This window comes from Macaca thibetana, chromosome 19 (genome assembly GCF_024542745.1).
Source record: "Macaca thibetana thibetana isolate TM-01 chromosome 19, ASM2454274v1, whole genome shotgun sequence".
Classification (NCBI taxonomy): Eukaryota; Metazoa; Chordata; class Mammalia; order Primates; family Cercopithecidae; genus Macaca; species Macaca thibetana.
In genome coordinates this window covers 23,567,025-23,591,733 of record NC_065596.1, presented here as the reverse complement: position 1 = coordinate 23,591,733, position 24,709 = coordinate 23,567,025, and the positions used below count along the sequence as shown (strand labels likewise).

General features: G+C 56.9%; 2 protein-coding genes across 4 annotated transcripts in view; one reads left to right on the top strand and one right to left on the bottom strand.

Moving 5' to 3' along the window:
- Positions 1 to 24,709, bottom strand: part of RNF126 (ring finger protein 126) — a 245,801-nt gene that overhangs the window by 103,675 nt on the left and 117,417 nt on the right. The gene's annotated exons all lie outside the window — the stretch shown is intronic.
- On the top strand, positions 49 to 17,720 carry MISP (mitotic spindle positioning). 3 transcript variants are annotated; one of them, XM_050771118.1, is made up of 5 exons: positions 49 to 122; positions 9,474 to 11,310; positions 12,773 to 12,903; positions 15,103 to 15,141; positions 16,947 to 17,720. In XM_050771118.1, the coding sequence occupies exons 2-5, from the start codon at positions 9,531 to 9,533 to the stop codon at positions 17,034 to 17,036; spliced, it is 2,040 nt and encodes a 679-aa protein (XP_050627075.1). In that variant the 5' UTR covers positions 49 to 122; positions 9,474 to 9,530; the 3' UTR covers positions 17,037 to 17,720. The 3 variants fall into 3 exon arrangements, with proteins under 3 accessions (XP_050627075.1, XP_050627074.1, XP_050627076.1); XM_050771117.1 differs by lacking the exon at positions 49 to 122 and adding an exon at positions 2,696 to 2,775; XM_050771119.1 differs by lacking the exons at positions 49 to 122; positions 15,103 to 15,141 and adding an exon at positions 2,696 to 2,775.

Here is a 24,709-nt window from a genome sequence, read left to right as displayed (position 1 = left end):
TAAAGGGGAGGCTGAGCAGGGTTCTGGTGAGCTGGCTTCACCTGCCTGCACCTGCTCACCTGCTGGGCTCCCCCTGGGCGCTGGGGGTGGTGGTGGGAGGAGTTGGAAACCCCACTGTGCAGGTAAGGCCTGGCGGTAAGGGGCTGCTGTGGGGGGCAGGCTTGGCTTCCTGGGGAGCTCTTGGGTTCTGCGGCAGCCCCGTCCTGTCCTTTGGTTCTTTCCTTTACTGGGCTCACAGCCCCTGGGTGATGACAGAGGGTCCCCTGGACACCTACAAGCTCTGCAGAGAAGCCGGCCCCTGGGAAAGACACAGGAGGCCTGGGGAGGAGGTGTCTACATGTAGAGACCAGCGTCATGCTCCGGGGAAGGTGTCCCCCACCCCAGCCCCACTCTGTGTCCCTCTGAGGTCTTGGAGAAGTCCCTGCCTCCTCCTCTGGGCCTCAATTTCTCCATCTGTAAAATAAGCCTTCATGGCCGGGCACGGTGGCTCACACCTGCAATCCCAGTACTGTGGGAGGCCGTGGTGGGCGGATCACAAGATCAAGAGATCGAGACCATCCTGGCCACATATTGAAACCCCATCTCTACTAAGAATACAAAAACTAGCCGGGCGTGGTGGCGGGCACCCGTAGTCCCAGCTACTCGGGAGGCTGAGGCAGGAGAATGGCGTGAACCCGGGAGGCGGAGGCTGCAGTGAGCTGAGATCGCGCCACTGCGCTCCAGCCTGGGCGACAGAGCGAGACTCTGTCTCAAATAAAATAAAATAGGCCTTCGGAGCCCTGAGTGGGAGGCCGGCCTCAGCCTGGGTGTGGGACGTCTCCACAATGCCCCCAGCTCATGGGGGATCCAGCCTCTGCCCTGTTGAGGCCTCAGTTTTCCCCAATGAGGTGGTGAGTGTGGTGGAGGGTATGAATGAGGGAACTCAGGTTCCAATTGCAGCCTAACCCCGGGCCATTCCTGGGGCGCGATTTGAAGTGTTCTGTGCCTCAGTTTCCCTATCTACAAGCCAGGGAGGAAAGGACATGAAGGGGTCGTGGGAGGCGGTGGTGGGGGGCGGCGGTGGGAGGCCACACACCCTGGGCTTTCACACACCCAGCAGCATTAGGTGACATGCTGTCCTTTGGGGTGGGTCGTTTATCCAGATCTGTCCTTAAACACCCCCATCCTGGCTGGGCACGGCGGCTCACACCTGTAATCCCAGCACTTTGGGAGGCCAAGGCGGGCGGATCACCTGAGGCCAGGAGTTCGAGACCAGCCTGGCCAACATGGCAAAACCCCGTCTCCACTAAAAATACAAAATTGGCTGCACGTGGGGGCGGGTGCCTGTCATCTCCTGAGGCTGAGGCAGGAGAATCGCTTGAACAGGAGAGGTTGCAGTGAGCCGAGATCGGGCCACTGCACTCCAGCCTGGGTGACAAGAGCGAGAGTCCGTCTCAAAAACAAAACAAAACAAACAAAGCGTCCCCATCCAGCAGCCCTGCTGGATTCAGAGCTGGGGCCTTTTTACTGGAAGAAGAGACTGAGGTTCAGAGCGGCTCCACAAGCAGCCAGCGGGTAGGTCAGGACAGAGCCCCAGACTGGGGAACTGAGTCCCCCGCCCCCTCAGCTGTGTTCGCTGCCCTCACAGACGGCGCTAGGCCCAGTGGCCTGACTTCCCCACAGATGCTGGGCTCCCCACAGTCCCAGCAAGGCCTCTGCGCCTTGATCAAGAATCCAGGAGGACCACAGGCGCCTTGAGAGCTCCGCGTCCCCATCTCTCAGGGGGGCCTGCGTCTTTTGATGGCCTCGTGCGGTTCTTTTTTTTTTTTTTTTTGAGTTGGAGTCTTACTCTATTGCCCAGGCTGGAGTGCAGTGGCGCGATCTCGGTTCACTGCAACCTCCGCCTCCCGGGTTCAAGCGATTCTCCTGCCTCAGCCTCCTGAGTAGCTGGGACTACAGGCGCCCGCCACCACACCCTGCTAATTTTTGTATTTTTAGTAGAGACGGGGTTTCACCGTGTTGGCCAGGCTGGTCTCGAACTCCTGACCTCAGGTGATCCGCCCGCCTCGGCCTCCCAAAGTGCTGGGATTACAGGCGTGAGTCACCGCACCCAGCCCCCTCGTACAGTTTTTTATTTTTATGTCGATGGGGTCTGGGGAATTCCCCCCAGCAGCCGTGAGGGAGCCTGGACGTGATGTTCCCCCATGTCCCAGAGGAGGAAACGGCCAAGAGAGGTCAGGTGGGATCAGAACCCAGACCACACCGAGAATCTGCCTCCAGAGTCTGCCGAGCCTGGTTTATGCAAGAAGGAGGCGGCCGTCTAGGGGAGTTGCCCCAAGGGGTGGGCTGGGCCGGAAGGCACGGATGGGATCGGGACTCAGCCCCTCCGAGCCTCCGGGAGACGCAGGCCATTGTCGCCGCTGAGCTGCTGTGTGACCCTGGGCACCTGCTGACCCTCTCTGAGCGGTGCTGAGAGGCGGCGGGAGGGCCAGGCAGCCAAGGGTTCGGCTGAGTTCTGGCTCCTCGGGGCCGTGTGGAGGCCCTGGGGGCGGAAGGGCAGCGGGCAGCGGGCACGGTACCCGCCCTCACCCAGACTGGTATCGTCTTTCTCCCTCCTCCTTCTCTGGACTTTGTTTCCTGAGCCCAGGTGGGGCTGGGGGGAGGGGGCACACCTGCCTTCCCTGGGTGGTGCCTCTGTCCCCTGGCAACCCGGCGGGCAGGGCGGAGCTGGGAGGCCTCTGTGCCCATCCAGGCCCCAGAGCTGAGGCTGCAGGCTGTGGAGCCAGGAGCCGGCGGGTGAGCCTGGGGGCGCCCTGGGCCAGGCCGGGCGGGGGTCCTGTGTGAGGTGGTTGGACCCACATTTGGCGTGGGGGCGTCGTGTGTCTGTGGGCGGGATCTGCCTGCCTGGGGGCACTTGGGGTCCAGAGAGGCCATCGCCCCTGGAGCCTCCCGGGGGTACCTTCCCTCTGCTCCCCCCGCCAGGTGCTCTGGGGCCTCAAGGGCACCCACTGGGAGAGGAGAGGCCCTTGTCCCTGAACTCTGCTGGGGCTTTTGAACCCCAAATCCCAGAACCCTCCGAGGGAGGGGCCGAGTTGGCACCCCCATGGTCAGAGGTCAAAGGGGCCCCTGTATGGTTCTGGGAATTCCAGAAGCTTCTGGAGAGATGCTTATCCGTCCTGCCGGGCCCCTGACTGGAAGGATCTGGGCAGTAAACACCCCCCGTGGGGCCGGGGGCTGGTTTGGGGACACGGGGGGGTTGTTGAGTGCAGGTGGAGGCAGCCTCAGGCCGGGGCTGGGGACTTGGCCTGGGTCCTTGAGTGGGGGCGAGGTTCTAGCCTGGAATCCCGGGCGGCCGGCAGGGACGCAGCCCAGCGTCTGCCGTGGAGCTCCGCCCAGGAGCCCAAGGAGCCGAGATGACTCACGGATGACTGCAACCCTGAGGGATGGGAAAGAGGAACCGCCCCTCCCTGCTGCATGGCCTCCGTGCCTGAGTCCCGGCCCCGCAAGGGAACCTTTGCCCCTCGGATGGAGGCCAACTGGCTGATGAGGAGGGAGGTGCGGCACCAGGGTCCATAAACCCAGTTTCATTCTGGTATCAGCAGGGTGCGGGGTGGGGCTGGGAGGAGCAACTCGGGGGGCTTCCTGTAGGAGGAGGTGATTGGGAGCAAAGTCTGAACACTGGCTTCAGACACTTGCTGTGTCATCACTGTGTGACCTCAGATGAGCAGGTTCTCCTCTCTGGGTCTCAGCTCCCTCTCCCGAAAACCGGAGTCAAAAACGGTTCCAAGATGTTGCAGGAGGAGTCGCAGGACGCCGAGGTCCTTAACCACCACGGGGCCTTGCAGGGGCCGTCTTCCGTCCTGGGGCTTTTCCCCCGAATGGGCAGTGTCACTCCCCAAGGGCTTTCCCGCGGGGAATGCCGGCCACGAGAGCCACCGTGGAGCCAGGGTTTTTTTGGCCGACACGGTGAAACCCCATCTCTACTAAAAATACAAAAATTAGCGGGGCGTGCTGGCAGGCACCTGTAGTCCCAGCTACTCGGGAGGCTGAGGCAGGAGAATGGCGTGAACCCGGGAGGCGGAGGTTGCAGTGAACGGAGATCGCGCCATTGCACTCCAGCCTGGGCGACAGAGCAAGACTCTGTCTCAGAAAAAAGGAGGGGGGGTGGCATGGAGGCACAGGCAGCAGGGGAGTGGGCCCAGTGGCCTTGAACCCAAGAGCCGGACCCCAGGCCCCACCCGCTGGCTTCAGTGAATCACTGGGGAGGAATGAGCGGAGGATGCCGTGCCTTCATCCCCACCCCACCCCACCAGAAGACCCAGCACCTGCGCGAGGCTGGGCGGACAGCTCCCTTTCTCCTGGAGTTGACGTCTGATGTGGGTTATAAATCCCGCTGTGTAAACCTCTGTCCACTCACTCAGCAAACATTCCTGCACCCGCCCTGCCCGGGGAGTCCCAGGGTGCAGGGCATGGACCTGCCCCGCCCTTCAGGGCCAGAAGGCATGATGGGGCCGTTCTGCATTCCGCAGTGAGCCTGACCCCCGTGTCTGAGCAGCTGGGGTGAGTGGTGTTTGCTCAGCTGGTATTAGGCGCCTGCTGTATTCCAGGCTCTGGGCTGCAGGAAGGATGCTGACCTGTGACCACAGCAGGAGAGGGCGAGGCCTGGGCTGACGGTTTTGGGTGGGAGAAGTCGAGGCCTTCAGTGAGCCGAGCAGGCGGCGTCCATGGGGGAGGAGGCCTCAGGTCAGGGGAGCTGTCTGTGCGTCATGCTTTGGGAGGAAAGCCCAGTCCGTTTGTGTGGGATTTATTCACCAATGCTGCCTGGTTTTCAATGTTTCCCCTATTTTCGTTTCTGACATTTGATACGCGCGGGAGATTGCATGACACATTGCGTGTTGGTTAAAACACAGCTCCCCACAATCTCTCCACTTGATGCTGTTTGATGCCACTTTCCAGTTCAGAGAGGGGCTGAGTTTTTCATTTTAGAACTACATCGAGGGGCCAGGCACGGTGGCTCACACCTGTAATCTCAGCAAACTTTGGGAGGCCGAGGTGGGAGGGCCACTTGAGCCCAGGAGTTCCAGACCAGCCTGGGCAACATAGTGAGACACCCATCTTTACAAAAAACTAAAAAACGAGCCAGGCACAGTGGTGCATGCCTGTGGTCCCAGCTATGAGGGAGGTTGACACAGGAGGACTGCTTGAGCCCAGGGGGTCAAGGCTGCAGTGAGCCAAGATTATGCCACTGTACCCCAGCCTGGGTGACACAGCAAGCCCCTGTCTCTCTCTCTTTTTTTTTTTTTTGAGACGGAGTCTTGCTCTGTCGCCCAGGCTGGAGGGCAGTGGCCAGATCTCGGCTCACTGCAAGCTCCGCCTCCCGGGTTCATGCCATTCTCCTGCCTCAGCCTCCCGAGTAGCTGGGACTACAGGCGCCGCCACCTCGCCTGGCTGATTTTTTTTGTCTTTTTAGTAGAGACGGGGTTTCACCGTGTTAGCCAGGATGGTCTCGATCTCCTGACCTCGTGATCCGCCCGTCTCGGCCTCCCAAAGTGCTGGGATTACAGGCGTGAGCCACCGCGCCCGGCCGCCCTGTCTCTTAAAAAAAAAAATGCTGCTGGTTTGTATAAAGGCAACCGATCGAAATAATAGCCTTGGTGGGCCTGGGAGCAACAGTCCTGCTTTTGGGGGGTTTGTTTGTTTTACTTCTGAGACAGGGTCTTGCTCCGTCGCCCAGGCTGGAGGGCAGTGGTACAATCTCGGCTCACTGCAACCTCCGCCTCCCAGGTTCAAGTGATTCTCCCACCTCAGCCTACCAAGTAGCTGGGATTACCAGTGCCCGCCACCATGCCCAGCTAATTTTTGTATTTTTGGTAGAGACTAAAATTCACCAAGTTGGTCAAGCTAGTCTCAAACTCCTGACCTCAGGTGATCCACCCACCTCGGCCTCCCAAAGTGCTGGGTTTACAGGCGTGAGCTGCTGTGCCTGGCCAACAGTGCTTTTTTTAAGTCAGGAGAAGCTCAAGCTTTTGAGGTCCCTGTGTCCTCAGGTGAGCCTTCCTTTCCTCAACTATAAAAGATGATGCCTGCTGGATGTAGTGACTCACGCCTGTAGTCCCTGCACTTTGGGAGGCCGAGGCAGGCAGATCACCTGAGGTCAGGAGTTCAAGACCAACCTGGCCAATATGGTGAAACCCATATCTACTAAAAATACAAAAATTAGCCAGGTGCAGTGGCGGGCGCCTGTAGTCCCAGCTACTCAGGAGGCTGAGGCAGGAGAATTGCTTGAACCTGGGAGGTGGAGGTTGCAGTGAGCCGAGATCACATCACTGCACTCCAGCCTGGTCAGTAGAGTGAGTGAGACTCCGTCTCAAAAAAAGACGATGCCTAAGATGGGTGCTCCGTACAAGGCCTGACATGAAGGAGGTGCTCAGATGATGGCTCTGAGGGAGGGGCAATCTGGGTTACTTCCTGGAGGAGGTGTCCGTGGGCTTCAGCAGAGGAAGCTGTGGAGAAGCTGAAACAGGTGGCCTGGAAGCAGAGAGAGCTGCAGGTGGAGGAGGAGGGCAAGGTTTGGGGTGGAGGAAGAGGGCCTGGTTTGGGGTACAAGAGGAGGGTCTGGTTTCGGGTGGAGGTGCCCATAGAATTTGGGGTTTTGTGCTAAGGCCAGGAGCACAGTGTGAGAACTGTGCCCTGCAGATGCCAGGAGCCACAGAAGCGTGCGAGCAGTGTGTGACCTTCGGGAAGGCTCCTGGAACAGAGCCCCGCAGCAACCTGGACCCTTGGGAGAGGGCCGAGAGCCCGAGGGCACTGGGTCAGGGTGTCACCCGCAGGCTCCACGGCCCCACCTGGGCCCAGCAGGACAAGGTCCACGGCATTCCTTTGCCCATCCTGGCTTTATGGCGATAATACCCAGGCGGGGGTGGTGTCTCAGATGGGACAAGGTGTCCAGCTGGGCAGGGCAGGGTGGAGAACCAGGATGTGGGAGTCGGGAAACTGGAGTTGCTGTCAGTCCTTCTCCTCTCTGGGACTCAGTTTCTCCATTTGACATCCCTCAGCAAGGGACCATCTATCATTGTCAGACAGAAAAATCCCGCACCAGGAGTCTCAGAGTGAGCTCAGGGTGGAAAGGGTCTGTGCACAGGAGATGCAGATAAACATGGCACAGCCCAGGGAGGCTTCAGAGATTAAGGCTGAGGCCGGGCGCGGTGGCTTACGCCTGTCATCCCAGCACTTTGGGGGGCCGAGACGGGCAGATCACCTGAGGTCAGGAGTTCGAGACCAGCCTGGCCAACATGGTGAAACCCCGTGTCTACTAAAAATACAAAAAATTAGCCAGGCGTGGAGGTGGGCGCCTGTAATCCCAGCTACTCAGGAGGCTGAGGCACGAGAATTGCTTGAACCTGGGAAGCAGAGGTTGCAGTGAGCCAACATTGTGCCACTGCATCCAGCCTGTGCAACAGAGGGAGACCCTGTCTTTAAAAATAATAAATAAATAAATAAAATAAAATAAAATAAATAAATAAATAAAAATCAGGCCAGGCACTGTAGTTCACACCTGTAATCCCAGCACTTTGGGAGGCCAAGAAGGGTGGATCACCTGAGGTCAGCAGTTCAAGACCAGCCTGGTCAACATGGTAAGACCTCATCTCTACTCAAAATACAAAAATTAGCTAGGCGTGGTAGCAGGCACCTGTAATCCCAGCTCCTTGGGAGGCTGAGGTAGGAGAGTCGGTTAAACTGGGAGGCAAAGGTTGCAGTGAGTTGAAATCGTGCCACTGCACTCCAGCCTGGGTGACAGAGCGAGACATCACCTCAAAAATAAATAAATAAAAATAAAAATCAGTCCGGCACAGTGGCTCATGCCTGTAATCTCAGCATTTTGGGAGGCTGAGGTGGGCGGATCACCTGAGGTCGGGAGTTTGAGACCAGCCTAACCAACATGGAGAAACGCTGTCTCTACTAAAAATACAAAATTATCAGGGTGTGGTGGCGCATGCCTGTAATCCCAGCTACTTGGGAGGCTGAGGCAGGAGCATTGCTTGAACCCAGGAGGTGGAGGTTGCAGTGAGCCGAGATCGCGCCACTGCACTCCAGCCTGGGCAACAAGAGCAAAACTCAGTCTCAAAAAATAAAAAACGGCCGGGTGTGGTGGCTCACGTCTGTAATCCCAGCACTTTGGGAGGCAGAGGCAGGCGGATCACCTGAGGTCAGGTGTTCGAGACCAGCCTGGCCAGCATGACCAAACCCCATCTCTACTAAAAATCCAAAAAAAAAAAATTAGCCAAGCGTGGTGGCGGACGCCTGTAATCCCTGCTACTCAGGAGGCTGAGGTATGAGACTCACTTGAACCCGGGAGGTGGAGGTTGCAGTGAGCCCAGATCACGCCACTGCACTCCAGCCTGGCAACAAGAGCAAAACTCGGTCTCTAAATAAAATAATAAATAAAAATTGTAAAAGTCTGGGTGCGGTGGCTCATGCCTGTAATCCCAACACTTTAGGAGGCCGAGGCAGGCGGATCACAAGGTCAGGAGTTCAAGACCAGCCTGGTCAACATGGTGAAACCCCATCTCTGCTAAAAATACAAAAATTAGCCAGGTGTGGTGGCAGGTGCCTTCAGTCCCAGCTACTTGGGAGGCTGAGGCAGGAGAATCACTTGAACCCAGAAGGTGGAGGTTGCAGTGAGCCGGGATGGCACCACTGCACTCCAGCTGGGTGACAGGGGGAGACTCCTTCTCAAAAAAAAAAAAAACTCAAGGCTGAGCTGGACTCCACATGGCAGGGGTGTGTGTCTGGGAGATAAGGTGGGCAGGGCACCCTGATTTTATTGGGCTGCAAATGTTAGATACATATAATGCGAGTTGTTGGGGTAGTAACAGGGCGTTCAGAGATTCAGGTACAGTCGGAATCAGGGAGCTTAAAAGTTTTCAGGATGCTTTGTTGGTGTTGGGCTTGCTCCCAAGCAAGCTGCACCCGTTGGGGGGACTTCTGCCCCCAGCAATTCACGGTCTCATCCCATCAGCCTAACAAGACCAGCGGCAAGACGATCCCATCTTCCGCATTAAGTGTAAAGTCTCAGGGTCTCATGTCATTGGCTAGACTGGGTCACGTGCTCATCTCTGAACCAATTACAGAGGCCAGAGGGTGAAATGTGCTCACTGGCTGGAGCAGGTGACTTACCCATCTTGGAACCAATCACAGAGGCCAGAGGGTGGGCTGCTCTGATTGGTCAGGAGGAGTCATTTATCCATCTTTGAACCAATCACAGAGGCCAGAAGGTGGGATGCTCCGATTGGCCAGGCTGGGCTACTTCCCCATCCCTGAGCCAATCACAGAGGTTAGAGAATGGGCGGGTGCGACTGGCTGGACTGTGTCACCCACCCCTGAACCAATCACAAAGGCCATTTGATGGACACTTTGCCCTTTGGGGGACTGGAAACTGTTCCTCTCCCCAGGTGCTCTGAGTTGATGGCCATCATTTCCTTCTCCTCCCTCAGTGAGCCCAGAGGTCTCCAGCCCACGGGAGGAAGGTAGAGGCCAAGACCCTGGAGAAGATGGACCGCGTGACCAGATACCCCATCCTGGGCATCCCGCAGACACACCGTGCCACCGGCCTGGTGCTGGATGGAGACACCAGCTACACATACCATTTGGTGTGCACGGGCCCCGAGGCCAGCGGCTGGGGCCAGGATGAGCCGCAGACATGGTCCACTGACCACAAGGCCCAGCAGGGCGTGGGGAGGCGGGGGGTGTCCTACAGCGTGCATGCCTACCCTGGCCAGCCGTCCCCACGGGGACTCCACTCGGAGGACGGGGAGGATGAGGGTTCGAAGGTTTACCGCCTGGGCGCCAGGGATGCCCACCAGGGACGCTCAACACGGACCCTCCACCCGGAGGACGAGGAGGACGAGGAGATGAAGATGTACCACCTGGATGCTGGGGACACTGTCCCCAGGAGGCCACGCGACCTGGAGCGGGAGCGCTGGGTCGTCATCCAGGGCCAGGCAGTCAGGAAGAGTGGCACCGTGGCCACGCTCCAGGGCGCCCCTGACCACAGAGATCCCAGGACCCCCGGCCCACCTCGGTCCACGCCCCTGGAGGAGAACGCAGTTGACAGGGAGCAGATTGACTTCCTGGCAGCGAGACAGCAGTTCCTGAGTCTGGAGCAGGCGAACAAGGAGGTCTCTCATAGCTCCCCGGCCAGGGGGGCCCCCGCAGGCACATCCCCAGGGGTCAGCCAGGCCCCCAAGGCCTTCGACAAGCCCCACCTGGCCAACGGGCATGTAGTCCCCATCAAGCCCCAGGTGAAGGGGGTGGTCAGGGAAGAGAACAAGGTGCGTGCCGTGCCCACCTGGGCCAGTGTCCAAGTTGTGGATGACCCTGGCTCCCTGGCCCCAGTGGAGTCCCCGGAGACCCCCAAGGAGACGCCCATCGAGCGGGAGATCCGACTGGCTCAGGAGCGTGAGGCAGACCTGCGAGAGCAGAGGGGGCTTGGGCGGGGAACCGACCACCAGGAGCTGGTGGAAATCCCAGCCAGGCCACTGCTGACCAAAGTGAGCCTGATCACAACCCCACGGCGGGAGAGAGGGCGTCCGTCCCTCTACGTGCAGCGGGACATGGTACAGGAGACACAGCGCGAGGAGGACCACCGGCGGGAGGGCCTGCAGGTGGGCCGGGCGTCCACACCCGACTGGGTCTCGGAGGATCCCCAGCCCGGACTCCGGAGAGCCCTCAGCTCGGACTCCATCCTCGGTCCGGCCCCAGATGCCCGTGCGGCTGACCCAGCTCCAGAAGTAAGGAAGGTAAACCGTATCCCACCTGATGCCTACCAGCCGTACCTGAGCCCCGGGAACCCCCAGCTAGAATTCTCGGCCTTCGGAGCATTCGGCAAGCCCAGCAGCTTCTCCACGGTGGAGGCCAAGGCTACAGCTTCACCGAAGGCCAGGATGTCCCCCAGGCACCTCTCAGAGTCCTCCGGAAAAGCCCTGAGCACAAAGCAGGAGCCATCGAAGCCTCCTCGGGGATCCCTGCAAGCCAACAGGGGTGTCGTGAGGTGGGAATACTTCCGCCTGCGTCCTCTGCGGTTCAGGGCCCCAGACGAGCCCCAGCAGGCCCAAGTTCCCCGTGGCTGGGGCCGGGAGGTGGCCGGGGCCCCGGCCTTGAGGCTGCAGAAGTCCCAGTCATCTGACCTGCTGGAAAGGGAGAGGGAGAGTGTCCTGCGCCGGGAGCGAGAGGTGGCAGAGGAGCGGAGGAATGCTCTCTTCCCAGAGGTCTTCTCCCCAACACCAGATGAGAACTGTGACCAGGACTCCAGGAGTTCCTCCCAGGCATCTGGTGAGAAGGGGCTCCAGGGACTGGCTGCTTGGATCAGGGCGGCAGAGGCTGGAGCAGGGGAGGGTGGGGAGGTGGAGTTTGAGGCTGTCAGGAAGGGCTGGGGTTGGGGAGACAACGCCTCCTAACTGTTCATCCCCTGGGTCTGCTGGTTTGTCTATCTGTCTATTAAAAATGTAGATTTTGGGCCGGGCGCAGTGGCTCAAGCCTGTAATCCCAGCACTTTGGGAGGCCGAGACGGGCGGATCATGAGGTCAGGAGATCGAGACCATCTGGCCAACATGGTGAAACCCCGTCTCTACTAAAAAATACAAAAACCTAGCCGGGCAAGCTGGCGGGCGCCTGTAGTCCCAGCTACTCGGGAGGCTGAGGCAGGAGAATGGCGTGAACCCAGGAGGCGGAGCTTGCAGTGAGCTGAGATTGCGCCACTGCACTCCAGCCTGGGCGACAGAGCGAGACTCCATCTCAAAAAAAAAAAAAATGTAGATTTTGGAGAGAAGTGTCAACTTTACCTTAGGGCTTTTGCTTTATGGATTTGGATGCCTTGTTGTTAGGTGCATAAATGTTCATGTATGTTTTGTGGTTTGCTTTGTTTTGTTTTCAGATGGAGTCTCACTCTGTTGCCCAGGTTGGAGTGCAATGGTGTGATCTCAGCTCACTGCAACCTCCGCCTCCCGGGTTCAAGTGATTCTCCTGCCTCAACCTCCCTAGTAGCTGGGATTACAGGCATGTGCCACCACGCCCGGCTAGTTTTTGTATTTTTAGTAGAGATGGGGTTTCATCATGTTGGCCAGCCTGGTCTCGAACTCCTGACCTCAGACGATCCACCCTGCCTTGGCCTCCCAAAGTGCTGGGATTACAAGCGTGAGCCACCACACCTGGCCTGTTCATATATGTTTATCCTCTTGGACAATGGCACCTTTTTGTCAATATGAAATATTCCTTGTGTTACTTTTTTTTTTTTTTTTTTTTTTTGAGACGGAGTCTCGCTCTGCCGCCCAGGCTGGAGTGCAGTGGCCGGATCTCAGCTCACTGCAAGCTCCGCCTCCCGGGTTCATGCCATTCTCCTGCCTCAGCCTCCCGAGTAGCTGGGACTACAGGTGCCCGCCATCTCGCCCGGCTAGTTTTTTGTATTTTTTAGTAGAGACGGGGTTTCACCGTGTTAGCCAGGATGGTCTCGATCTCCTGACCTCATGATCCGCCCGTCTCGGCCTCCCAAAATGCTGGGATTACAGGCTTGAGCCACCGCGCCCGGCCCCTTGTGTTACTTTTAATATTTTTCACCTTGCATGTCAGCACATCTGTGCATCCAACTTCTCCTGACTGGCTACTTCGGTCAATCTGTCAGTTTCCCAGCTAGTCATCTGCTCTGTCTGTCCATACACCTGTCTCTGGCTAGAGACTCTGTCTCCCGAGCAGAAGTCTGACAAATGTTCTCGTGTTCTGCCCTCCCTGCCCCCCACAGGCATCACAGGCAGTTACTCCGTGTCCGAGTCTCCCTTCTTCAGCCCCATCCACCTGCACTCAAGCCTGGCGTGGACAGTGGAAGATTCAGTGGACGGTGCTTCTCCTGGGCAGAGAAAAAAGGAGCAGTGGGTGAGTCTGGAACCCGTCTCTGCAGAAGCCAGGCTGAGATCAGACAGCCCCTATTAGGGCCACAGGAGGTTCGAGCAGGACTCAAGCCTGACCCGGGTTCAAGCACTGTCTCCCTTACTGCCCCGACCCCTGGCCGTGCCTCAGTCGCCTGCAGATGTCAGGTAAAAGATGATAAACTGGGTGCCCTCCTATCTCTGGGCTTTTGCTTGGAGAGGCCATATAAGCTGGGGTCTTTGTCCCCATCAGGAGGTCATCTCCAGGATCAAAGACCGAAGGACCAACTCTGCTTGCAGGAGGAGGACACTGGCAATTTGTCATCACCAGCATTAGTTTCATTTTTTTTTTATAATTTTGAGATGGAGTCTCGCTCTGTCGCCCAGGCTGGAGTGCAGTGGCATGATCTCGGCTCACTGCAGCCTCCGCCTCCCAGGTTGAAGTGATTCTCCTGCCTCAGCCTCCCGAGTAGCTGGGATTACAGGCGTCCGCCACCACACCTGGCTAATTTTTTTTGTATTTTTAGTAGAGATGTGGTTTCACCATGTTAGCCAGGCTGGTCTCGAACTCCTGACCTCAAGTGGCCTGCCCACTTGGGCCTCCCAAGGTGCTGGGATTACAAGCGTGAGCCGCTGCACCTGGCCACAGATATTTAGTTCTAAGAAAGAGAGAGAGAGGCCGGGCACAGTGGCTCACGCCTGTAATCCCAGCACCTTGGGAGGCTGAGGCGGGCGGATCACGAGGTCAGGAGATCGAGATCATCCTGGCTAACAGGGTGAAACCCCATCTCTACTAAAAATACAAAAAACTAGTCAGGCGAGGTGGCGGGCGCCTGTAGTCCCAGCTACTTGGGAGGCTGAGGCAGGAGAATGGCGTAAACCCGGGAGGCGGAGCTTGCAGTGAACTGAGATCGTGCCCCTGCACTCCAGCCTGGGTGACAGCGCGAGACTCTGTCTCCAAAAAAAGAAAAAAGAAAAGAAAAGAAAAGAAAAAACGAGGAAGAGAAGGCAGGAGGGAGGGAGGGAAGGAGGGAAGGAACAAAGCAAGGAAGGAAGGGACGGAGGGAGGGAGAGGGAGAGAAGGAGGGGTGTGCCTGTCGTACGCTGGCTCGGGGCTTCCAGTGAACCCCACTGTTAGTGCCCTGGTGGTCTCACATGCCCAGGGTTAGGCAGCTCATGAACCCAGGCTTGACTCCAGGACCTATAGGTCACAGAGCTTTGCCTTAGGGGTTTTGCTTTATGAATTTCGATGCCTTATTGTGAGATCCGAAATTGTTCGTATATGTTTATCCTCTTGGATGAGAGCTCCTTCTGTCGATATGAAATATTCCTTGGCCGGGCGCGGTGGCTCACGCCTGTAATCCAGCACTTTGGGAGGCCGAGGCGGGTGGATCACGAGGTCAGGAGATCGAGACCATCCTGGCTGACACGGCGAAACCCCGTCTCTACTAAAAATACAAAAAATTAGCCGGGCGAGGTGGCGGCACCTGTAGTCCCAGCTACTCGGGAGGCTGAGGCAGGAAAATGGCGTGAACCTGGGAGGTGGAGCTTGCAGTGCGCCGAGATGGTGCCACTGCACTCCAGCCTGGGTGACAGTGAGACTCTGTCTCGAAAAAAAAAGAAAATATTCCTCACGTCACTTTTAATGACATAAGGAATATTTAATGCTGTGAGGAATATTATGGTTTTTTTTTTTTTTTTTTTTTTTTTTTTTTGAGATGGAGTCTCACTCTGTCACCCAGGCTGGAGTGCAGTGGTGTGATCTCGGCTCATTGCAAGCTCTACATCCCGGGTTCAAGCGATTCTCCCGCCTCAGTCCCCCATGTAGCTGGGATTACAGGCGCCGCCACCACGCCCGGCTAAAGGGAGGCTACTAGGGAGGCTCCACCCGGGAGGTGGAAGCTGCAGTGAGACGAGATGGTGCCACTGCACTCCAGGCTGGGTGACAGAGCAAGACTCAGACCCAAAATAAATAAATAAATAAATAAAATCATGAATGTTGGACAGAGGCTGCACTGAGGGGAACAGCAAGGGGGATGGCTGTGAGTCTGGGTGACCGTGGGACACGTGTTGAGAACACTGAGGGCAGGGGATGCCTTCCATTCTTCCGCACATGGTGACAGACAGGGCTATGCGGGAGCTCTGGGTGGACTCTGCCCGGGGCAGGGCAGAAAGGCCGGGGCTGACTTGTGTTCCTTTCATGCAGTACGCTGGCATCGACCCCTCGGACGGTATTAACTCAGAGGTGAGTATGCTCCTGGGCACGAAGACTCAAGTCTTTCCCCCCACATCTGTGACCTTGCACGCAGAGGTCAATGGAAGCCCCTTCCTCCAGGTGTGGGGATCGTATTGGGTGTCTTCTCAATTGGTAGTGTCTGCTTGAGGTGGATTTTGCTGTGATCTGCTTGTGATGTCTGCCATGGGCATGGATTAGGAGAAGAGGGTTTACACACCACCTCTCCACCACGTGGTGAAGGTTTGTGAGGTTAGACTCCAAACAAAAGCAATTTTTTTGGGGGGTGGAGGGACGGAGTCTTGCTGTGTCATCGAGGCTGGACTGCAGTGGCGTGACCTCGGCTCACTGCGACCTCTGCCTCTCAGGTTCGAGCAATTCTCCTGCCTCAGCCTCCCAAGTAGCTGGGACTATAGGCACCTGCCACCAGAGACGGGGTTTCACCATGTTGGCCAGGATGGTCTTGAACTCCTGACCTCAGGTGATTCTCCCGCCTCCACCTCCCAGAATGCTGGGATTACAGGAGTGAGCCACTGCGCCCGGCCAAAGGCACTTTCTTTGCGGGAGAGATGCATCTGAGACTGTTCAAGCCGAGCCCCCAGTCGGTTTATGGCACACGTGTGTGGCCCTCCTTTTTCTTTTCCTTTACATTTTTAAATTTTTATTTATTTATTTACTTACTTACTTATTTTGAGACAGGCTGTCACTCTATCACCCAGGCTGGAGTGCTATGATGTGATCCCAACTCACTGCAGCTTTGATCTCCTGGGCTCAAGCAATCCTCCCACCTCAGCCTCCCAAGTAGGGTCATAGGAATGTGCCACCACACCCAGATAGTTTATTTTTAATTTTTTTGTACAGACAGAGTCTCACTAGGTTGCCCAGGCTGGTCTCGAATTCCTGCATTCAAGGGATCCTCCCACCTCAGCCCACCAAATTTCTGGGATTATAGGCATGAGCCATCATACCCGACCCCTTTTTGAGCTGAATCCAAAATGCCAAATTTACTGGCCAGGCGCAGTGGCTCACACCTGTAATCCCAGCACTTTGGGAGGCCGAGGCGGGCAGATCACGAGGGCGGGAGATTGAGACCATCCTGGCTAACATGGTGAAACCCCGTCTCTACTAAAAATACAAAAAATTAGCCGGGCGAGGTGGCGGTGCCTGTAGTCCCAGCTACTTGGGAGGCTGAGGCAGGAGAATGGTGTGAACCTGGGAGGGGGAGCTTGCAGTGAGCTGAGATCGCACCACTGTACTCCAGCCTGGGTGATAGAGTGAGACTCCGTCTCAAAAACAAAAAAATGGGCCGGGCGCGGTGGCTCACGCCTGTAATCCCAGCACTTTGGGAGGCCAAGACGGGCGGATCACAGGTCAGGAGATCGCGACCATCCTGGCTAACACGGTGAAACCCCGTCTCTACTAAAAAAAATACAAAAAAAACTAGCTGGGCGATGTGGTGGGTGCCTGTAGTCCCAGCTACTCGGGAGGCTGAGGCAGGAGAATGACGTAAACCCGGGAGGCGGAGCTTGCAGTGAGCTGAGATCCGGCCACTGCACTCCAGCCTGGGTGACAGAGCGAGACTCCATCTCAAAAAAAAAAAAAAAAAAAGTCAAATACAGACACTTTTCCTGCGCTGGAGGTTAGCATGAGTTAGCATATTCTTTGGTCATATTACTAGGAGCAGAGGGTCTGAAACAGAGGAGGAGATCCTACTTTACCCCTGTTCTAAGCCTCTCTAATGAATTGGCAGTTGGAGGAGATGTCTTGGGGGTGTGGCTAGGACCTGGGTCGGGGGAATTCATGCCTCTTTTTTGCAGGTCCTGGAAGCCATACGGGTGACCCGTCACAAGAACGCCATGGCAGAGCGCTGGGAATCCCGCATCTACGCCAGTGAGGAGGATGACTGAGCCTCGGGATGGGGCGCCCACCCCCTGCCCTGCCCTGACCCTTGTGGGAACTGCCAAGACCATCGCCAAGCCCCCACCCTAGGAAATGGGTCCTAGATCCAGGATCCAAGAACCACAGCTCATCTGCCAACAATCCCGCCACGGGCGCATTTGGGACTGGAGGGTTTTTCGTTTCCGTGTCTATCTTCCTTTAGAAATGTTTCTGCCTTTGGGGTCTAATGCTTTTGGGGATGAAATGGTACCCCTGCCGATTCTTTCTGCTTCCAAGACTTTGCCAAATGCTCTGGGTCTAAGAAAGAAGGAGACCCACTCCTCCATTTTCAGGCGTAATTTGTTTCTGCTGGTCTGAGGGCGGAGGGACCGGTCAAAGAGGGAGGCACAGATGCAGCACCTTGAGCAGCCGTGGGTCTGAGGGAGGAGACCTGCCCCTTTCCAACCCTGGGAAACCATCCAGTCTGAGGGAGGAGGCCAAACTTCCAGTGCTGGGGGCCCCTGTGCAGCCCTCAAACCCTTCACCTTGGTGTACCCAGCCACACCTGGTGGGCACAGAGCTCTGACATCGATGGGATCCCATGAGGATGGTCCCCGTCACCTGGGAGAAAAAAAGGCCCAATTTAGGGGCTGGAGGGGGGTCTTCGTCCCACACCCCCAAAATGCCATGAAATAAACCTGGAATGAGCTGCCTGCCTCGGCCCCTGCCTGGTGTGGACAAAGCCCCCTGGGCCTCGCCTGTCTGTTTCACTTTCTTGGCGACATTAGGTTCCACCCGGCTAGGCCGTGAGCCTGTGAGGTTGTCAGGTTCCCATGGGGGTTCGTAGTGTCCGCATGCAGTAGGTGCTTAGCTGATGCTTGTTCGGTGACTGACAGTTGATCATGGAGAGGCACCGTTAGCAACAGCGGGCCCAGGGCCCAAACTCCCCAGCCCAGCTCCTCCAGCCCCGTCTCACCAGGTCCCTAGCAGTACCCAGGGTGCTTATTAAGCATTTGCTGAATCCCTCACCGCTCTGGTCTCAGAGGAGGCTGGAGGGTCATTAATTTGGCTCTGCATGTATACCAGGCTCACATCTAGGGAAGCCAGATCCTACTGGTCAGAGGCGTGGGCGCTGGACCCGAGTCCTGGCTCTGCTGCCTGCTGTGTGGCCTTAGGTGGGGGGGTCCTCTCACTGGCCCATGCCTCAGTTTCCCTCTGACACACAGGGTAAGGAAAGGACCAGGCTCCTGGGCAGTAGGAGGAGGAATTTATGTAAAGCTCTCAGCCCATGGGGACCATTGACATCGGATTCGGTGCCTGATGGCAGGGGGGTGTCCTCAGGCACACCCCAAAGCAGGCCTCGGCCCCCAGGCTCCCCCAACCCTGCTGGGAGCAGCGGGTGTTAATTACACCCAGGCCAGCGGCCCCTCCTTGGCTGCTCAGTGCCCGCCGCACTGCCTCAGGGAAAACCGCACGGTGACTATTTTAAGAATCCATCTTGGCCGGGCGCGGTGGCTCAAGCCTGTAATCCCAGCACTTTGGGAGGCCGAGACGGGCGGATCACGAGGTCAGGAGATCGAGACCATCCTGGCTAACACAGTGAAACCCCGTCTCTACTAAAAATACAAAAACTTAGCCGGGCGAGGTGGCAGGCGCCTGTAGTCCCAGCTACTCGGGAGGCTGAGGCAGGAGAATGGCGTGAACCCGGGAGGCGGAGCTTGCAGTGAGCTGAGATTGCACCACTGCACTCCAGCCTGGGCAACAGAGTGAGACTCTGTCTCAAAAAAAAAAAAAAAAGAAAGAAAATTAACAAATATGAATTTGTGATTCATATTGATTAAAAATATGTTTCTAAATTATGGAGTTAAAGAAAAAATTAAGGCCGGGCGCGGTGGCTCAAGCCTGTAATCCCAGCACTTTGGGAGGCCGAGACGGGCGGATCACGAGGTCAGGAGATCGAAACCATCCTGGCTAACACGGTGAAACCCCGTCTCTATTAAGAAATACAAAAAAAAAAAAAACTAGCCGGGCGCGGTGGCGGCGCCTGTAGTCCCAGCTACTCGGGAGGCTGAGGCAGGAGAATGGCGTGAACCCGGGAGGCGGAGCTTGCAGTGAGCTGAGATCCGGCCACTGCACTCCAGCCTGGGCGACAGAGCGAGACTCCGTCTCAAAAAAAAAAAAAAAAAAAAAAAAAAAAAAAAAAAAGAATCCATCTTTAAGGCGGCCCACGCCGGGCCCAGGCAGGCAGATGTGGAACCGAAATAGCTGGGCACTGGGGGCTGTGGGGGCCCTGGGGAGGCTGGGGAAGGGGGCAGAGGGGCTACGTCCGGGCAGAGCAGAGACTGAGGGAGGAGGGACAGCCCCTGTCTTCAGGGAGACCCCAGTCTGACGGAGGAGGCCTCTGCCCTCAGGGAGACCCCAGTCTGACGGAGGAGGCCTCTGCCCACAGGGAGACCCCAGTCTGACGGAGGAGGCAAGTTATGTGTCCATAGAGGGAGCCTCGGTGCCCACAGTGGTGACTTCTTTCATGTCAGGGCAATTCTATTTCAGGCCCCAAAACTGAACGTGGGGTCTGCAGAAAAGGAGGCCCTCACGCACAGCTTTGGGTGAGTCCCATCAGTTTCTCCATCGTCTGGCAGCCCATCCTCCCCCGATGCCCCATGATATGTCCCTCTGTCCCTGTGGTCTGAGGATGTGTGAGCCTCTGTACACTGGTCACTGTAACAAATCACCCACTTAATGACTTAAAACAGCAGACAGGGCCGGGCGCGGTGGCTCACGCCTGTAAACCCAACACTTTGGGAGGCCGAGGAGGGCGAATCACCTGAGCTCTACTAAAACTACAAAAAATTAGCTGGGTGTGGTGGCTCACGCCTGTAATCCCAGCTACTTGGGAGGCTGAGGCAGGAGAATCACTTGAACTGGGGAGGCGGAGGTTGCAGTGAGCCAAGATCGCGCCACTGCACTCCAGCCTGGGCGACAAGAACGAAACTCCGTCTCAAAAACAAAACAAAAGGCCAGGTCCGGTGGCTCACACCTGAATCCCAGCATTCTGGGAGACCGAGTCGGGTGGATCCTCTGAGGTCAGGAGTTTAAGATCAGCCTGGCCAACATGGCCAAACCCCATCTCTACTAAAAATACAAAAATTAGCTGGGCGTGATGGTGCACCCCTGTAATCCCAGCTACTCGGGAGGCTGAAGCAGGAGAATTGCTCCAACCCGGGAGGCGGAGGTTGCAGTGAGCCGAGATGGTGCCCCTGTACTCCAGTCTGTGTGACAGAGTGAGACTCTGTCCTGAAAAAAAAAAAAGCAACCTCTTTCCGTCTCTCTCAGGCTCACCTTCCTGCCTCCTCTCGTGAGGATGCTGTGAGGACACTGGGCCTCCAGGTCACCCAGGATGCTCTCCTGTCTCAGGGTCACTCAGTCCCAGCTGCAGGTGCTTCTGCAGTGAGAGGCAACATGGCCACAGGTCCCAGGGATTAGGACAAGGATGTCTTTGGGGCCGTTGTTCTGCCCACCACAGAAGATCTCGACATCCCCCTTCTCCGTGACCCTTCAGTCACCTGTGCTCAGGTCCGCCCAGGACTGTTGCACAGGTTGTGCCCTGCACAAGCCCCCTGCCGAGACCAAAGGGCAAGGCTCTGCGTGCTGCCAGGGTCCCCGTCTCCAATATCCCTGGCCCTGGCTGTGGCCTGTTGCCAGACACCGCGTCACCAAGGTCTGCATTATTTGCATATAATCCCAGTTGGACACCTCAACTCACCCTGCCCATCGTCCTGCGGCGAGATGGTCCCACAGCGGCCCCAGCTGTCAGGGGCTCGGCAGGATCTCTCCTGACCCTGTAACGCCCCTCGCTGTCCCCGGGTTCTGGGTTGGAGAAGAACCACCTGCTTCGTTGCAGGAAGTGACGTCCACCCCCAACTCTGGATCAGAGGCCAGGATCTACCCTCCAGACCTAACGCCAGGTCCCCAGCCCTTTCTGTCTCCTCTCTGTCTGTCTGTCTCTGGTGTTCTGGCCTCTCTCTGCATGTCTGTCTCCCTGTCTCTGTCCCTAATAAAAATACAAAACTTAGCCGGGCGTGGTGGCAGGCACCTGTAATCCCAGCTACTCCGGAGGCTGAGGCAGGAGAATCGCTTGAACCTGAGAGGCGGAGGTTGCAGTGAGCCGAGATTGCACCACTGCACTCCAGCCTGGGCGACAGAGCAAGACTGTGTCTCAAAAAAAAACAGATTTAGTTTAATTCCTGTAATGAGTCAGCCCCTTGGAAAATCAGACAGAATTCTGCCTGCTGAGCAGACACATTCCAGAAGGTATTCTGTGAGAGGTTAGATGAATTCCTAGTGAAATTCCCAGGGGCGGGAGAGCGTGTCTGGAAGGCCCGGGACATCACAGCAATCACAGCAGGCCTGTGGGGCGGGTATAACTGTCTGCTGGAGCTCACTGCTAGCAGGAGGGAGTTCATACTCTTTCCTGGTTTCCTCCCGGCTCAGTGTATCATGATATGCTGGGAAAGGGAGCGGAATTCTCTTTTCTGTTTGTTTGTTTTTTGAGACAGAGTCTCACGCTGTCGCCCAGGCTGGAGTGCAGTGGCGCAATCTCTGCTCACTGCAACCTCCGCCTCCTGGGTTCGTGCCATTCTCCTGCCTCAACCTCCGGAGTAGCTGGGATTACAGGCACCCGCCACCACGTCCGGCTAATTTTTTGTATTTTTGGTAGAGACGGGGTTTCCCCATGTTGAGCAGGATGGTCTGGAACTCCAGACCTCAGATGATCCACCCGCCTCAGGTTCCCAAAGTGCTGGGGTTACAGGCGTGAGTCACCGCACCTGGCCTCAACTCCATTTTAATTAACCCTGCAGGGGCCGGGCATGGTAGCTCAAACCTGTAATCCCGGCATTTTGGAAGGCTGAGGCAGGAGGTGGATCACCTGAGGTCAGGAGTTCGAGACCAGCCTGACCAACATGGTAAAACCCTGTCTCTAGTAAATACAAAAAATTAGCCGGCGCTGTGGCGGGCGCCTGTAATCCCAGATACTCAGGAGGCGGACGCAGGAGAATCGCTTGAACCCGGGAGGCGGAGGCTATAATGAGCTGAGATCACACCACTGCACTCCAGGCTGGGCAACAAGAGCCAGACTCCACCTCAAAAAATAAGAATAAATAAATAAATAAGTAATAAAAATACAAAAAATTAGCCAGGCTTGGTAGCGCGTGCCTAGTCCCAGCTACTGAGGAGGCAGAGAATCGCTTGAACCCGGGAGACAGAGGTTGCAGCGAGCTGAGATTGCGCCACTACACTCCAGCCTGGTCAACAGAGCAAGACTTGGTCTCACAAAAAAAAAAAAAAAAAAAAAAAAAAAAAAAAAAAAGAAAGAAAGAAAGAAAGAAAGAAAGAAAAGATTTAGGAGAGGACACAAGCAAATGCAACTCAGACTGACTTTGGCAAAATCAGGCTTTATGGCTTCCCATAACTGAAACATCAATGAAGGGCCAGCTTCAGGCTCAGCTGGTTCCAGGCGCCACACAGCATCCCCAGGTTCCTTCAGCGTTGGGAGCTCAGGCTCCAAGCCCAGGACGGAGTCCCAGCTCTGCCACTTGGCCCTGAGGGACCCTGGACAAGGCCTACCCCTCTCCCAGCGTCCGCGTCCTTATCTGTAAGTGAAGTCGTCACACTGACATCCCTGCCCTGGGGGACGTCATGAGGGTCACCGGACACCTGGCAAAAATCAGTGAGGAATAAGCATGAATGTTGGTTCTGGTTGTTGTTGACCGAGTAAATTAACAGCCACTTCCATGTGACGTTCTGGTGTGAGCTGGCGAGGAGCCAACGTACGCTGCCACCAGAGGGCGGCAAACGCCAAGGATGCAGCCGCAGCCCTCGCCCCGCCACAGAGAAAACATGCCTGCTGCTCTCAGGTCCTCATTCCTGTAACCGGATGGGGTTTGCTTCGTGCTCCTTGAAAGCCTGGACAGGGCCGGGCGCGGTGGCTCACGCCTGTAATCCCAGTACTTCGGGAGGCCGAGGCAGGCGGATCATCTGAGGTCAAGAGTTCAAGACCAGCCTGGTCAACATGGCAAAATCCCGTCTCTACTAAGAAAAAAATAATTACCCGGGTTGTGGTGGCGGTCACCTGTAATCCCAGCCATGAGGAAGCTGAGGCAGGAGAATCCCTTGAACCTGGGAGGCGGAGCTTGCAGTGAGCTGAGACCGCGCCACTGCACTCCAGCCTGGGCAACTGAGCGAGACTCCATTTTTTTTTTTTTTTTTTTTTTGAGACGGAGTCTCGCTCTGTCTCCCAGGCTGGAGTGCAGTGGCGCGATCTTGGCTCACTGCAAGCTCCGCCTCCCGGGTTCACGCCATTCTCCTGCCTCAGCCTCCCGAGTAGCTGGGACTACAGGCGCCCACAACCGTGCCCGGCTAATTTTTTGTATTTTTAGTAGAGACGGGGTTTCACCGTGGTCTCGATCTCCTGACCTTGTGATCCGCCCGCCTCGGCCTCCCAAAGTGCTGGGATTACAGGCGTGAGCCACCGCGCCCGGCCGAGACTCCATTTTTTTTTTAAAAAATTATTTGTAGAGATGGGGTTCTCACCATGTTTCCCAGGCTGGGCTTGAACTCCTCAAGTGATTCTCCCGCCTCATCCTCCCAAAGTGCTGGGATGACAGGCGTGAGCCGCTGCGCCCGGCCCTGACCAACTATTTAGATGTTGAAAATCGAGCCTGCAGGGCCGGGTGAGGTGGCTCACGCCTGTCATCCCAGCACTTTGGGAGGCCCAGGCGGGCAGATCACGAGGTCAGGAGATTGAGACCATCCTGGCGAACACAGTGAAACCCCATCTGTACTAAAAATACAAAAAAAACTAGCCGGGCGAGGTGGCGGGCGCCTGTGGTCCCAGCTACTCGGGAGGCTGAGGCAGGAGAATGGCGTGAACCCCGGAGGCAGAGCTTGCAGTGAGCTGAGATCGTGCCACTGCACTCCAGCCTGGGAGACAGAGCAAGACTCTGTCTCAAAAAAAAAAAAAAAAAATTAATTCATTAAGATAGAGATGGGCTCTGCCTCTGCCGCCCAGGCTGGAGTGCGGTGCCGTGATCATAGTTCACTGCGGCTTCCAACTCCGGGGCTCCAGCGATCACAGGACAAGCCTGCCCCCCAGCCCGACAGCCAGGTGCTCACACCAGCCCTGTTGATAACCGGAATCTATGGAAAGTTCTGGCTCCACCAAGCTGCTGTCCTGAATAAGTCGTTGGCCGGATCAGTGATTCCACCCAGGGGGCATCTGCAAGGTACCACCTCATTCTTCCCGTGCCCCGGGCAGCCTCCCTGGGACCTCAAAGCCGCCAGTCAGGCTGCGCCCCGTGCCCCGGGCAGCCTCCCTGGGACCTCAAAGCCGCCAGTCAGGCTGCGCCCCGTGCCCCGGGCAGCCTCCCTGGGACCTCAAAGCCGCCAGTCAGGCCGCAGAAACAGCCCTGGGGGTTCCCTCTGCGACTAAACAATCCCACGACAGGGTCTCTACCCAGAGAAAGGAAAACAGGTCCCTAGGAGTGTTCGAGGCGGCCTGATTCACAATGAACAAAAGGAGAAGACAGGCCGGGCGCGGTGCCTCACGCCTGTGATCGCAGTACACTGGGAGGCCCAGGCGGGCGGATCACCTGGGATCAGGAGTTGGAGACCGGTCTGGCCAACATGGTCAAACCCCATCTCT